Source organism: Malaclemys terrapin, chromosome 1 (genome assembly GCF_027887155.1).
Source record: "Malaclemys terrapin pileata isolate rMalTer1 chromosome 1, rMalTer1.hap1, whole genome shotgun sequence".
Classification (NCBI taxonomy): domain Eukaryota; kingdom Metazoa; phylum Chordata; order Testudines; family Emydidae; genus Malaclemys; species Malaclemys terrapin.
In genome coordinates, this window is record NC_071505.1 from 222131146 (window position 1) to 222148072 (window position 16927).

At 39.4% G+C, this 16927-nt stretch overlaps 1 protein-coding gene across 8 annotated transcripts in view; it reads right to left on the reverse strand.

Annotated features, from left to right (window-relative positions):
• Positions 1-16927, reverse strand: part of TBL1X (transducin beta like 1 X-linked) — a 257104-nt gene that overhangs the window by 36528 nt on the left and 203649 nt on the right. For 7 of the 8 annotated variants that reach the window (XM_054008060.1, XM_054008051.1, XM_054008085.1 and 4 more), the window contains one exon: positions 1573-1718. In XM_054008060.1, coding sequence (XP_053864035.1) covers positions 1573-1718 — 146 coding nt within the window. Of the gene's footprint in view, positions 1-1572; positions 1719-6273; positions 6340-16927 lie in introns of those variants that run through there. The other variant, XM_054008094.1, reaches the window with a different exon arrangement.

Here is a 16927-nt window from a genome sequence, read left to right on the forward strand (position 1 = left end):
AAATCCCTACGGGTGTTTTATTATTACAAATACATCAATGTGTAATTTGGCATTAATCTCAAATCCCATTGCTTTTATATTTAAAAAAAAAAAGATAACTTCTAAATATTGCTGGTTCGTTCTATTGAGAGAGTAAAATAAACATAACATTTTACCTCTAAAAAATGAGTGACATACAACCATGCCCTATATTATAGAATACAAGCGCTTCCTCACCCTCTTTCCCCCCGTCCCTAGGTTCTCACCCCTGCTGCTCAGGCACAAGTATTTTACAGTCAAAGGAAATGATAGCTTTCATATGAATTAATATATATTAAAGATTCCCACCACCCACATATTACCTGACAGAGGTAAAAATGTTCCCCTCCCTGTTTTAAAAAAAATATTTATTAGCTTGGGTATTATAATGGATTTTTCCACGACTACTCAAAGTGCATGGGGGTGGGAGAGTGAATGTGCACATGGGAAATTATTATTTATCTAGAATCAAGATCTTGCTTAATTAGAAGTATACATGGTGAGTATTGTGTAATATAGTAAGACCTGGCTTGTCTCATTTCCTTTTGCTGTGGCACCATGTTCTTAAGTTAGGCAGGGCAGAACTACTGGACTTTCCTATGTAGTCCCTTCGTTTCACTGAACTGTCCACCTTGTTGGGAGCTTGCAGGTTGATGGATTCAACAGCAGAGTCAGGATTAGACCTCAGGAATGTCTTGATTCTTTTGCCTTGCTCAGTCACACCATTTCGCCACATGTGTCTTTTCTAGGGCTTGATCCAAAAGCCCATTGAAATCAATGGGAATCTTTCCATTGACTTCAATGGGTTTTGGATCAGGCCCCTAGCACTTGCTGGTAGTCCTCTCTGCTAACAGAGTATACAATCGAAGTTTTACGATACAATGCAGACTTTCCCCATTGAATGCTTGTGGTTTTGAAAACAGAAACACTTTTTTGTTGTTGTTAAAGGACATATATTTTCTTATGCACCATAAGGCTTCCTGAGTATTTAACTTCTTTACTTAGGCACCAGTAACATCAAAAAAATGCATCCTCCAAGCTATAATTGCAAATGCAGGGCGGCTGTAGATTTTTTGCCGCCCAAAGCATGGCAGGCAGGCAGCTTTTGGCGGCATGCCTGCGAGAGGTCCCCAGTCCCACGGATTCGGGTGGTGCATCTGAGGGAGGTCCGCCGGTCCTGCAGCTTAGGCATACCCACCGCCAAATTGCCGCCGAATCCGCGGGACCGGCGGACCTCCCGCAAGGCTGCCTGCCTGCCACCCTCATAGGGACCGTCAGGGCGCTGCCCGCGGCTTGTCGCCCCAGGCACGCGCTTGGAGCGCTGGTCCCTGGAGCTGCCGCTGTGGAAATGGAAAGTATCGTAGAGCCTTTTCAGGTGCTTCTGTAGAGGGAAATGTATTAAAATGAAGCTAATCTCTAGACACCTCAGATGCTGTCTCATGTTCATCTGACCTGTTGAGTTCAACCGAAAATGTGTGATTTCATATGCCACATTCTATCACGTTTGTAAATTGCAAAAGTGCACTTCCCGCTTGTGGCAATGAGTGTACTCACTTCATTGATGCTGATCTCAGCCTCCACATACTGCAGTCCTTTCTGAAGAATAGAGATGAGGGCAGCAGGTGGCACTAGTGTTCCATTGATGTTGGACTGACTAATGTGGCTTTCGATACCAAATGTAAAGGCCGAATGGGAGAAACCTGAAAGCAAGAAAGGAAGCCATGATATGAAATCTGAACTCATCAACATGATAGGCACCCTTTTCAATCTAAAAATATACTGTTTTAAACTGTGAAAAGCACTGACACATAAATGGAAAAATACAGTTTGATTGCATTAGGTCAGTTAGGTTAACAGAGCCATCTTACTGTTTCTTCTTCCCCTCCTCTCCAACTACATTTAATTTGTAAACAAAATTTATACAGAAATGAAAAGCTTTCATGATCAGTGTTCAAGTAAAAAATATACCTATTAAAACAACTCATGCTGCTGGCAAGTGCAGCTTCTAAAAACTTGACTCGAATCTTCTGTTTCCTCTCTAATTTAGTATCAAGCTTTTCCAAAGCCAAATACTTTAATCTTTATCATTGCACAGGTTGCATTTGGCCAAGGCATACTTGCAGCTCACACAGGGGAGCCATTCTCTTTCAGAAGATAAGAAATACTCAATTCTCTGCCCACAGCTCTGATTACTGACTATAATCTGAAACGCAGAGCTTAGTCATTATAATATGAAACAACAACAAAAAGACGGAGGCCACTCTCATGGATCTATTTTCTGGAAGTGAACAGTAATAGCAAAAATAATGAATTGGAATGTATCACATCACAGATGACAAGCCAATTCACTGGCACCACTCCTCAGTTAACCATAAGCCTTTCTTGTCCCCATTTCATTTTTGTCATCTTGCTAGGAAACAGCTGATAATAAAGCACTCTGCATCTCAAATTAAAGGATTTAGCGGATAAACTTTGAAAGAAGGAGCTGCAGTTTAATCACTAGGGGAAACTAGTCAGAACAGTTGCTTTGTGCAAGAACAAGCATTACAACTTGGAAAAGTACCTGGACTGTGCATGTGAGTGGACATGCGGGAGGGGGAAGGGAGAACAGGATGTAGATATAACTGTAGGAACCCATTTATCACCACATTGTCTCCAGAGCATTAATCTAACATTAAAAGCCTTGAGGAAACCACCATTGCCATGTCTCAAACAGGAAAACCCTCACACTCTCCGCCGACTAGACGAGTGGGAGAAGAGAACAGCAGCTCTCAAATGAAAATACTTCCGTTATATATATCTACACCTCTTCCCCCTGTCAACAGTGGTTTAATTTACAGTTTTGTCCGTTAAGGGATTTCCCCCCATATCAATATTCTGTCCAACTATGTGTGGGGAGCAGGAGGGGACTATGGAGTTATTCCAGAATTTCAGGAGGGATGCTCTCTCTCTCTCTTTGAAAGATTATTTTGGCAACCAATCCAACCAACTATGATCCCAGTTAGTTGGATCAGTAGCAAAAAGAAACTCAGAAATACAATCTCCCCAGCCTCCTCAGACATCCCCCCACTGAAATTGAAATATTTGCTTTTTAAAGTTCCTCGCCTTCCCTCCACCCCCATTCTGTTATTTGTCTTCCCTTCCCCCTCATCTTGACTTCTGCCACTGTCTCCACATGTTGCCCCATGCTCCCCGTCCCTTTTGGGTGTCGACGTGTATGCTGAAGAGGTTCAGCTCTGGCTACAAGCCTAGTTCTGAAAAAGAATAATGGGTGAAGTAAAGCACAGAACCGAGTGATCTTATTTATATCGCCCTGGTTCTTTGCTACTCTGTCCTGCCCTACTCTTGTTTATTTGGTAACTGACCACCCATCAGATTAGATTGTAAGCTCTGTAGGGCAAGGACTTTTTCTTATTTGTTCTGTCAAATGTGTAAAGCACATTTCTGGCTGGTGCAAAAATAAGTAAATAAATAATAATAAAGTGAACCTGTGCTGGAGTGTGTCAGTCCAGAGCCCTAGTCTCATAACAGAGTCGCGTAACACTGAAATCTCCACATCTATGGTGTGTGACTATCTAATATTACCCAAAAAAGGTCCTACTTTATTTTAAATTTGTGCACATTATCACATTATTTTTTAAAGTCGGCTCTTTTTAGAATGGTGTCATCGATTTCATGGCCAATCTACTCATGCACTCATAAATGGAGAATAATCGGGTGACTAAACTGTGGGTCAAAAGGCATTAAAGTTCACACAGAAGTTACGCTGTGATCCTGACAGGTAAGGATTTTGTAAGTGGTCTCCGGCTAAATCAAAGAACTGGCAGCATTAAAACTCCAAACCACCAAACCCTGCAGCAACAGATGTAAAGCTACTAGTGTAGATGTACACTAGGTTTCATTTTAACTACACTTTTACACCTGTTATTGCATTCCCTTCTCTGTTGGCAGGCTGAGGGATATATCTTGGGCCAGCAGACTGTAGGCTATAATCTGGGCCTGCAGCTAATCACCTTGCTCAATACTGAGGGACATGACACATCATTGAAGGCTGCTAACTCATCATCACCTGCTCGAACATGAAAATGCACTTATTCACCATGCAGAAGTCACATTAATACACACAGCTTCAAGGTTTTCATTTTACATCCTGAAAATATTAGGCAGGGGAAGGGACTTGAAACATGGATTTAAAAACAGATGTTTGGCTTCTAGCTTATATAAATGTATAGCATCTCTGCAGATGTTTAAATAACACACCATTACAAAAGAAACTGCCAGACAAAACAAAACAGAACAGTCATAGCTAGTATCAGAGGGGTAGCCATGTTAGTCTGAATCTGTAAAAAGTAACAGAGGGTCCTGTGGCACCTTTAAGACTAACAGAAGTATTGGGAGCATAAGCTTTCATGGGTAAGAGCCTCACTTCTTGCATCTGAAGAAGTGAAGTTCTTACCCATGAAAGCTTATGCTCCCAATACTTCTGTTAGTCTTAAAGGTGCCACAGTCATAGCTAGGGCATCATTGAAAAAGCAATATTCAATCTTTTGCGCATCAGCAAGACAGCTTTCCTAACCTTTTAACAAATAAGACTGTAGTGTGAAAATCAAGGAGTTTAATGAAACAAAGGTTGGCTGAATGAACAATATCTGATGTCATAATCCCTTTTAGAACAGTCTTGAAATTAAACTGTATATTTTAAAGAAGAAAAAAAATTCTCTCCTAGTTTCCTGTACTTCTCCAGCAACGTTTTATAAAATCAACAGGGAAATGGACATTTTATACAGTGTATGCTTTTGAAGTATAACTCTCACAACAGGAAAACTGAATGAAGCTGCACAAACGTCAGGGTTCCAATGACATCGTAAATCACTTGAGCTTTGCTTTTATGGTTACCAGATGTCATCAGATCTCTTTGATGTCTGTGTACTGTATTATATAGTAGTGTTGTATCTCTCTATATTTCAGCCATACAGAGAGAAGATCTCCCTTAAACAAAGGCAAGTTTCAAAGGTTAGCTATTTAAATGGTCATGTTACATGGAGTTAACTTGGCCCCTCTTCTAAGGTTCAGAAACCCACATTAAGGAGCTAAAAGCCAAGAAACTGGAACACCACCCCCTCTGATGACTGTATGCAGACTGTTGAGGCAGTTGGGGAGGGGGAGAGCAGAGACAGAATGTGCTCTGCAAATGGTAGATATGATTTGATGGGGACAATGTGAATTTGTAATTGACTGAAACCAGACACACTGTCACAGTACTGAATAAAGCAGGAGAGAAAAGTTGTCGAATCTGTGGGCTTGGCTACATAGTGACACTCAGGAAAATCAATCCAAATTAACTAAAGGTGTGACTTTAAAGTGGATTAGTTAAACTGCATTAAACCCCTGTGGAGATACTCATAAGTAACCTTAATTTGGTTTAGCTTAATTGAAATAAAACTAAACCAAATTAAGGCCACTTAAATTCGGAATGAGGCCATGTCTACATTACAAAATTAAGTCGATCTAACTTGCATCAGCATACAGCTTCCACAGTAACTACATCACTTGTGCATGACTATACTTTGCTCCTTGTATCAGTGGTGCGCGTCCTTACCGCTCATGGAGGTGGAGTTAGGAAGTTGGCACAGCAGGACATTTATATCGTCAGGAGCAAAATTTAAGTGTAGACACTTCTATAGTTAGGTCGACATAAAGCTGCCTTGCACCAACCTAACTCTGTAGTGTAAACCAGACCTGAGAGTGTCCACACAGGGTTTAATGCACTTTAACTAAACCACTTAAAATTCACACTGAGGGTCCCTGTGTATTATTTCCCATAAACTAGATTTAATTTTCATCATTGCAATAATTCCACATTGTTCCATAAATTATTATTAATTTGTTATTTGTACCACCAAGAAAATGGGACCATGTTGTGTTAATTCCTACACAGACACATAGCAAGAAATGTGGATCCTCTGAGGTAGTGACTATCCATAAAGAGGTAAGAACAGTCAAATGGAGGGAGAGGGGGAATATAATGCCACACACTAGTTTCTTTCTGCCTCTCCTTCTCCCAGTTGAACAGGCTTGTCATGTATGAGTGACACATTCCAATTCATTATGTTGCTATTACTGTTTGCTTCCAGAAAACAGACCCACCGGAGTGTTGTCCAACTCTTCTAATTTTTTTTTTTTTGGCCATATTGTGAAAAGAGGAGGAAAAGGTAAACAATCAAAATATGTGTAATTTATATATACATTATATACCTTTTAAAAAACACAGCAGCTCTACATGGCAGCTCCTTAATATAGCCATTATTAGTTAGCTGATATCTTGTAGGAATCATGGAAGAACTGGGCCTTGAAAAAGGATTTGATGGAGGACAAGATAATGGGCTTAGAATGAATGCAATGGAAACAGACTTAAAAAACCCCCCCTAAAAATGTTAATATAAGGGCTACTTTGAAACAATGCATATTCCCTAATTCACACCAAAAATATATCTGTCTGACAATTGCACAAAATTCATGTTTTAGGCATTTTGCTTCATCCACAGAAAGTGAGATAAACACGAATTTTCCTCTAAATTGGTTATACATTTTCCCATTGAATACGGTATTTCTTAAAACAGTTTTTGTATGTGATATTAAAGGGATTGGGTATGTCAATTAGCTGTTGCCTTTTTAATTAACACAATTCTGTTCTTGATCTGTAACCTGGCCACGTTGCAAGCTTTTGGGGGCAAAGATCTTGTCATCTTAAATTGCCTGTAATACACCTCGCACACTTTCAGAACAACAGCAATGCATTTCCAAAACACAGACACAATTGTGGGACAGAGTTATGCTGCCATGGCAATCTAAGGGCACGTCTTCACTACCCGCCAGATCGGCGGGCAGCAATCGATCTATTGGGGATTGACTTATTGCATCTAGTGAAGACGCAATAAAATCGATCCCCGATGGCTCTGCCGTCGACTCCAGAAATCCACCGTGGCAAGAGGCGGAAGTGGAGTCGACGGCGGCGCAGCCGCGGTCGACTTGCCGCCGTCCTCACAGCCAGGTAAGTCGACCTAAAATATGCAACTTCAGCTACGCTATTCACGTAGCTGAAGTTGCGTATCTTAGGTCGACACCCCCCTGTAGTGTATACCTACCCTAAGCGAGAATTCCCTCCCTTCTGTGGATTTAGGTCTCAGCTGAAATGTGCGGTAAGGATTTTTACTTATAAACATACAAACGAGGTGCTTTTGAGTATTATCTGTCCTAGCTGGTCTAGCAATCATAAATTCAAGTAGCTGACATATATTAAGAGCGCCTTTCTCTTTCTGACTCCTTTAGCTCTGTAAATAGCTGTCTTGTGTGACTTACTATCTTACACTACAACAGCTATTTTACATTCTGCTGCACTTGGATGGGTGTACAGGATGACAATTCCTCTTTGGAAGCAGTAGCTTCTGAAGCATCACAGGCCAGGCCTGCCATTGTGGGGATCCTGGTTAGAGCTGGCTGAATTATTTGCTTAATGTAGTTCTTGTTTCTGTTTGTGAACTCCTCCAGAGCAGGCTAAATTTATTTACCACAATTTTCAAATAGCTTATAAAAACAAGTTTAAGCCTCTAGGTTTTTTGCAAACTGTTCATTTTAATTATTCACAATGTGTGACTTGTCACCTCAGCACTGGTATTGCTCCCTGACTGAATGACATGGAGAACAAGGAATTATGACCACCAAAATGTGCATCGTTTCTACTGAATATTCTTGTGATGGACCAAATCCCAGGTGTTTGTATGAAAAGGAGTCATTCTCCAAACATTTGGGAATAAAACCCCATTCTCACAAATATTTATATAACTCATACTAACGAGGTGGTTCTTCATATGGAGATTTGTGTGTCTGTTCCTGCTTTTGCACTAGTGATCCTAGTCCTTTAGCTGAAACAGTAAAGGCTGATGCTTTTAGATCCAGAGGTCCTGCACAGACCACCTGGATTTGTTACATTCGTTAATAATGGGGAGGGGAAAGGGGGGAAAGGGGAAGAACGAACTCTGTCAAACTGAGCCGCCACTTGGAATATAAATGAATATTTGCCACACTCTTTTAGTTGGGTTTAACCAGCTCTAATCATAGTTAAGATAATTTTTAAAATCTTTGTTTATTTTTATTTATTGAGACCATACTTTTTCACTAAACCCCCATCCCATTTCTTCCTTTCCTCTTCCCCTAGATAGCATATTTATTCCCTTAAAAGCAATTTGACAGGTAGGGGATAAAAAAAGAGCAGGGTTACAAAATGGTTTTAAAATAACACTGGTTTTAAAATGGCTCTGGTTTCCACGTTCCTGGCAATTTGGGGATTCTGAGTGCATGAATATTTTTTTAAAGCAGCATAAGCACGGGCACCAAGACTGTGAATTTAACTGTTGTAAAAAATGGTGCAAGAGTGGAATGTGTATTAGGAAGTTGGCTAGTACCACAGGCTGCAGAAAAAAAAAATCTGGGTATGAGGGGGTAAAAGAGCCGTCTTTATTTCCATAAATAGGCCTATGTGCAAATCTCACGAAGGATTTAGATGTATCAAGTAGAGGCATTCTGTAGAATTACAAGTGAATCGAAAGAAAGTGGCATTCAGAAGGACAAGACATCCCACACAGTCCCATCTGCAGCTTAACTGTGTCCCCAAACCCTGAGTAACTCCAAAGCTGCCAGCACAACCGCTTGCGGAGCCTGCCAAGGGCCCAGATGCAACTTCTGGAAAAATATCTTCCACAGTTTGACACCTGGGTCTTGGGAGTTACATCTCAGAGGAAGGAAGGGAAGGAAGAATTGTGTGATGTGATGCTTAGAAATAAATAAGAGCCTTGCTACCACAAATGGGGTGAGGAGGAGGCACTGAAAGAATAACTAATTAGAAGCATACACAAATGAGGATGAAAATAAGTATTTTGAAGGGTTACTGGGGCAGGGAGGTGAAAAACAGGTATATCAACTACTTATTTGCAAAATACAAGCCAGCGCTTGTAATCAGAGTTGGGCAAATAACGGATTTTTTGGTTTGCTGGCAGTTCCAATTAAAAAAAAAAAAAGTCAGTTTAGTTTGAACTGGAAATTCCAAAAATGCCAGTGAATTGAAAAAGTCCATTTGGGGGTTAAACAAAACCTGTCCTTCGACCAAAGACATTTTGCTTCCAGGCATTTTTAAAGCACCAGATTCACAAAACAGCTGGAGGAGGCATGCCCAGTGGTTAGGACACTCACTTGGGATGGGGGAGACCAGGGTTGGAATTCTTGCTCTGGAGAAGGGACTTGAGGCGAGGTCTTCCCTCTCCCAAGGCAGTGCCCTCCCAGGCTATTCTGGGGTGAATCTCTCTTCATCTGTCCTGGTGAAGCTGTTCCTCTGGAGCAGGTCTTTGAAGTCGGACATTCCCCAGAAGACTGACCGAACTGCCAGACGATAGTCATTCTCTTTTTCCCTGACCCAGTCATATGTTGTATTATCTAGCAGACATTTACTAGCAGAACAGTAGTTCTGATTCTGATTAAATCTCTATTTATCACAGGGCAATTATGGAGGCATTGAATATACTCTCCTTCAGAGCGGAGTGTGAGTAAATTGGTGGCATCACAAGTGGAACCCTGGTATCGCTAAGAGATTATTTACATATGGTTAATATCATTCTGCTGCCTCGAGCCACTACATGTGTTCTGTTTTAATGCAGACAGTTTAAAGGTGGGCACAGATCCTAAATCGCATCTTGTTTATTATTCACAGCAGACTCCGATTTTTCTCCAAGTTGAGCTTTTTTCATTCTGGGTAATATGTCCTAGAGTGCCTCTCTCTTTTTCAGCAGCACCTGCTTATTTTTGAAGACTTACCTTAGTGATTACATAAAGGACTTAAGAAGGACACACATTAGCAATGTAAAATAAGAACTGCAGTCAAAATATATTTTTAGAACATCAGCTGAACAATAGGGCCTGCACATTTGTATTAAGATTAGGGTTACTGAACCATTAAAATGATTTCCAGAACCCTGGGAAATGGGTCCTGTATTACAAGTTCTTTCATAGTCCCTATGAAATATAAAGAAAGGATCCTACACTGTAGTTTATGTCAGCTGCCAAAATTACAGTGTGCATTGTGGCCTACTAAGTTTTGTAGAAGCAATTATTCACAAATATTAAAAGTTACACCCTTTTCCTTGGATATCTGACCTGCTCAGCATCTGCCAAGAATTCAGAGTGAAACTCCACAACCCCAAATTATTTTATGATGTGCCAAAGAATACTTTGGGCAGGGATTGTCTTTGCGAAGCAGGAAAATATGTTGGAAAAGATTAATAAAACTTGGAAATGATCTTTTGATGAGCAGTATTTGGCTTTTACCATTTACATCTATTTGAGAAATATGATACAGGGAGGAGGCAGGACAAGGAAAATGGAAAGAGGTTTTTTTTGTTTTGTTTTAAAAAATAAAGCTTGAAATAATTCTATCTTTTAATCACGCCATATAAATTAGCCTGACAATCTGTAATTAAATGTTAACACTGATCTGACATTTTAATGCAACTATTTATGCAAATCGGCAAGATTTGCAATCCTCTCTGACGGCAACTCCAAAAAAGTCATCCTCTCTTATTACATTAATAATATCATCATCTTCCAGACCTGTCCTCTGAACCAATGGTCAAAGTAGAGGATGTGTATCATTTCAAGACTCATTTTTAGGCAATGGAGATCATATTTAGCAGGTTTTGCTCTAAGCTGTGTTCTTCCGTCAGTTACAATAACCACCTGCAAGCAGCAATGAAAAGGACATTGCTGTTGACACTCAGTAATGAACAAGCAAGGCTTTCAATACTGAGATGGTTTCTACAGATGGTCACCATAGACTTTTCAGTTCCCAAGATAGCAAGGTCATATCTACACTACAAACATTTGCTGGCATAGCAGAGATGTGGTGAGGCGTGACTTGTGACCAACACACTTGTGCCAGCAAAAGCCCCTACTATAGATATAGTTATACTAGCAAAACTGTGCTTTTGCCAGTATAGCGTATTTTGCTAGGGGAAGGGCGGGGTAGGAGAGGGATGGGCAAGGTAGCTGGAATAAGATATACACCTCTACCCCGATATAACGCCACCCGATATAACACAAATTTGGATACAACGTGGTAAAGCAGTGCTCGGGGGGGGGGCGGGGCTGCGTGCTCGGGCAGATCAAATCAAGTTCGATATATCGTGGTTTCACCTATAACGCGGTAAGATTTTTCGGCTCTCAAGGACAGCGTTATATCGAGGTAGAGGTGTACTGGCAAATGTGCATTATTGGAAGTGTGAGCTGCATCCACTTTGCTGGTATAATATACCTATGCTGTCAAAACCTTTCAAGAGTAGGCATGATCTAAAACTTTTCCCCAAAATTGATACTGTAATTTCCCCCTATGCCTATGATATTCAGTAAATCCTTTTATTTATTCAGCAAGTCCTTCTAAAGTGTCTCATGTCAATAATTTATTCAATACAATACAATAGATACATCTTCATTAGAGCCTAATAATTTACAATGTCTAATTTAAAAATGTCTACAAACTTGCTTGGAATTATGGGTAAAAAAGCACATCTGAAAAGGGGTACAATTGTTTGTGTTCTTCTGTCTTAAAAATGACCATACATGCTCAGATCTGATACTGTATGCCAAGACACAGGCCAAAGAGAATTTAAAACAGCCAAGTTTGTAAATCTGTGAAATGATTCAGAAGGAAATATTGACTAAGTAGGGCCTTGCAAATGGCAGAAGAACAGGATACTCAGTGTATTTCTTTTCCTTTACCAGAACTTGCTAAATTCTGAATTGCTTTCCTTACCCTACATTTTAATATGCCTTCCTGATGCAAAATGAATAAGAGTGAAGGAAGACATGCAGTGGGACAAGTTTTCAAAATTTGCAAAACATGTATTTACTCATATGGGCATTTGTACATCTGAAATAAATATTTGGGAACATAAGTAACACAGTTTACATACATAATGTCGATTATTTTTCACTCCAATACATACAAAATGGCATGGGTATACAGATAATTAGTTTCCTCCAAAAACTTAACCAGAACAAGGAATGACCAAACTGCTATGCTTCTGTATCTATAGACAAAAAAAAATTGTCCTTTGTTTTGTTAAATGTGGTGTTTGGATTTCATAACAGTACTATTGATATACTGCCTCTCTATGTTGTCAGCCTATGAAAAAAGTGCACACTGTGATCATGAGTCTCACATTATTTCATGTGACATAAAGGTGTTGTCAGCATAAAAGCCAAATTGCTTTTTATCTACAAGAGGTTGGCAAAATGCATTAGAGAAAAATTGCATGTTTAGACAAAATCATTTCACATTTGGATCCAAACCTGACTTTGATCTGGATCCAAACCTGACTTTGATCATAAGTGAAATGAGCTTGACTTCTAATTGCACTTCTGGATCTTTTAAATGTATTTCATATTTTCAGAGTGAATAAAGACGGTGGCAAGCAGAGTGAGGAATTATGGATAGTAATAAAGTTCTAAACTGATAAATAATGTTTATTTCCCATTAGTTAAATAAATAAGCTATAAATTAGAATGAAAATACATCTGTAAGGGCTATGTGATGTGCTATGAGACACTAGAACATCAAAATTTATCAGGCAGTGTAATGATGAAGTACCCTTTTCATTTAAAAGGGACATCAACTGAAAAAAACACATTTCTGTCTGAAAAATTTGCACTCCTACTATTACAAGTAATGCCCAAGATTACTATATTTGGAAAAAAAAAGTTGAAAGTCTTTCATTTTTAACTATGTACTTTTGACAATACTTTGAATACAGCCAATGTACTGTATAGTCCAGGGGTCGGCAACTTTCGGCAGGCGGCGCGGGCGAGCGATGTGCTGGCCGCAGCTTCTTGCCGCCCCCATTGGCCCGGGACAGCGAACTGTGGCCAGTGGGGTCCGCGATCGGCCGAACCTGCCGCGTCAGCAGGTAAATAAAACTGGCCCGGCCCGCCCCGCCAGGGTGCTTACCCTGGCGAGCCGCGTGCCGAACGTTGCCGACCCCTGGTATTGTCAGTTTCCCTTAGTTTTAAAAAAGATAATAGAAGCAAAGGAGGGAGAGAGGGGAAGGCTTGTCAATGTTTTCAGAGGAGTTAAAAAAAGACTATATAAAGCATAAGCTAACAGAAAATATTTCTTTTTAATTAGCCAATTTATAAAAATCCAGTTGACCATTTCTCTTTAAATAATCAGGTCAGTTATTAGGAGACATATCTATTTGAACTAATGCTGATTTTGTTCAATTTCTCAAGCACTGTTTTCCAATATCGCAGATACAACATCTGTTCTAAGAACACGAAGGGCTCTGTGCATCTGAAATAACCCCTGGAAGGTCACAAATCTTGGCTCTACATCGAGCCGCCTATTCATCAGAAATTTGGCTCATCTGCAGAAGCAATTCTCTTTTCACTGAGTAGGTTGGGCCAATGGAAAATAAGACATCATGTAAATAAGCCTGTTCACCCACAGACCAGCTCTCTGCTGAATCACGGCAACTAAAAATTGACGTCACATTGCCACAAAGGCTAGTTTTAACACTTGAAAAGTTGGATTCACCATCTCATTCTTGTTGTCCAGATATTCAGAATAAGTAAGTAACTCCTGGCCCACTCTCCACCCTTATCTAGTTCTGCACCCTTATCTCACACTTTGATCAAATAAAATAGAAGCTACTCAACATTTTTGCAGTGCCTTCAACCAGAGGACTTCAGCATGCTTTACAAATAGTAATGAATAAAACCTCAACACCCCATGTGAGGCAGGGTAAGTATTATTACCCTCAGTTTACAGGTGGGGAAACTGAGGCACATAGCAGTTTAGTTCTGGTCTAAACACAGTTTTTGTACTGATAAAGCTGTCAGTTAGAGCTGTATTGTTTTACCAAAATAATAAACACAGCATAACCCCTCGTGTGGACACAGATATACTGGTTTATTTATTAATTATTATTTTATTATTATCTATTTGCATTACTGCAGTGCCAAGGAGACCTAGTCATGGACAAGAAATAGGTTACACACTGTACAACACAGAACAAAAAGATGGAATAAGCTATATCAGCATATAAGCACATTTATATTGGTATAACAGAGCCCATGCTAGGGAGGTTGTACTGCTGTAACTATACTGGCATAGTCATATAATAGTATGACTTTTGCGTGTAGACAAGGCCTAAGTGACTGAAAACAATATGTAATTAATTTCTTTTCTACTAAGCTCTCTTGTCCTTTTCACTGTAATTTGGAGGCTTCAAAAGACGTGACTAGTACATGCTTAAATGTAGCAGCTGATATGAGCTTTGTACATGCACCAGGTAAATTCAGCAGCACTTGAGTGACATTGTTTAAAAGCATATTTATAGAGAGGTTCTTTAAAAGGTCTTTGAAGCTAATGAATAGAATTGGGGGGGAAATCATCATCAGCAGACTTCGTAAGTATGAGAACAGTGCACTATTTTTGTTGTCACAGTGGTCCAGTACCTTGACTGACCTATGCTTCTTATATAATACATTATTCTTCAAGGTGTGTATTTTAATCATTTTGTCAAAACCCATACACTATATATTTCCTGTTCAACTTGTAGCACAGTCTTCCTGATTTGCAAAGGATGAGGCAGGTAACTATGAAGTAAATGTAGCTGAACTACATACACTAATATTTTTTATTATTATTCTGTGCTATGCTTCATCTGAAGTATTTTGAGTAAATATGCACTTTTCATAAAAATTACAAACTCCGTGGTATACACAGTAGTTCACAGCACTCTAAATGCTATAAATATGTACCTAAGCATACAGAAAAAATGTATGTTCTTTTATTTGAGAAACTGTATGTGATCATGTAATTTAAGATTGTGTCATATGACATAAACTCAAAGGCGACAGAGTATTAATCTACCTTTAAATATTTCCTAACCTTCAAGATCTTAGCTGTTGACCCGTAACATTTAATTTTTGCACAAAATGTCAAAGTTTAAAAAAAATTAAAAGAACATTTAAAAAAAAAAAAAAGGAACTTCCCTCTCCATGGCTTTGAAGTTCTGCTGGCTTTCAAGAAATTGTAAGGAGCACATAGAAGAACAGGAGTACTTGTGGCACCTTAGAGACTAACAAATTTATTAGAGCATAAGCTTTCGTGGACTACAGCCCACTTCTTCGGTATGCATCCGAAGAAGTGGGCTGTAGTCCACGAAAGCTTATGCTCTAATAAATTTGTTAGTCTCTAAGGTGCCACAAGTACTCCTGTTCTTCTTTTTGCGGATACAGACTAACACGGCTGTTACTCTGAAAGGAGCACATAGATATACTATAATCTTGAACTATTTAAATTGACAACATTAGAACTCCCTGTTCGATTAACTTTATGATATCTGTAAAGAAAATATTCCCGTGCACCTTAGGAACTCCATAGGGGGAAGTGTGCCCCTCTAGTTCACCTTAGAAGGTTTACAGGAAGGAGCCCTTCTCCCACATATACAAGTTTAAACTCATAACAGGGCCTTGTGGTTTCTATGATTCTGCAAAATCCCCTTTTATTGCATAACTTTTGCCTCAGTCTAAGCTTTAAATAACAGAGAAATTCCTAGCCCTTATGATTGCAAAAAAATCTCTCTAACATGAGCCAAACACACAACACCACATTGCTGTTTTCTTGAGTTTCCGAACAGAAAATTTAAAACAGCTATAAGACACAAGCTGCCCTGTCCACCTTCATTGAGGAGGAGCGAATAACTATTCTGAAGTTGAATGGTAAATATTCAAACATCAGCACCTAACAATTTCACTGCTGATCATCTTAGCAAAATCATCCAGTGAATGTTTCTATCCCACCATCAAGTTGGATGCCGTGGCAGATACTGATTGTACTCTGAAGAGTTTGGTATCAACCTTTGGGCAGACAAAGCATGGAAAACTTCAAGTTGAAAGGGAAAAGTTTCAGAAAGCTACGCGTGTAAGAATGGAAACTGTTATGCAACCTTAACTATGACAGTCACTGCCAGGCAGCTGCTATGATTGCTTTTGTTTTTTAAGCAGTATAAGCCAGAGATAGATAGGGAGGTAATTTTAGGGCAGTGAAATCATATTGTGGAACAAATTGAAGTGAAGGAACATCAGAAAAGAGCATTAGAAGCCAGAAGAGGAACACAAATCAATAAATAAAAATTATTAATTTTGAAATAGTTTTAAGAAATTGTAAGTGACAAGTGGCTGGGCCATAGGGGCAAAAAAAAAAAAGCCTTATTTTGCTGCATTTGTGCCAAGTATGGATTTGTCACCCATATCTGAAGGCTTGGGTTCAATTTAGAGTATTTAGGTTAAGTATATGAGACAGAATTAATGCAAGTCTCAGATATACCAATGCACCTGGATTTTCAATTTCTACTTCTCCTCACCATTCAGTTTGCCACTGGAATTCTTTTAATCACAACACATGCCTCTCATTGCATTGTTCTGATGTCCTTTCTGGAATGTAAATAATCATCTGTTCTGTTTTGAGCAGTCATGGCAGCATGTGGGAACTCTATATTCTGGATTCTAAGTGGTTGTGTGGTATTGCAACTCCTTCATTCTGGAAGAAACTAATAGCAAGTTTCTGTAACTTTAGTAAGCAAGGTCAACATTTTCACACCTGGGTACATAAAGTTAAGCCCTTAAATTAGTATTTAGGCACCTAACCATAAAGTAACCCAATATTCTGAGGTCCTGAGTACCCACAAATCCCAGTGAACTCAACCAGGGCTAGCGATGCCTAGCCCCTTTGAAAATCAGGTGCCTAAATATGGATTTAGAAGCTTGAAGTTCTGAAAATTTTGGCCTGAGATTTTCATTTTCA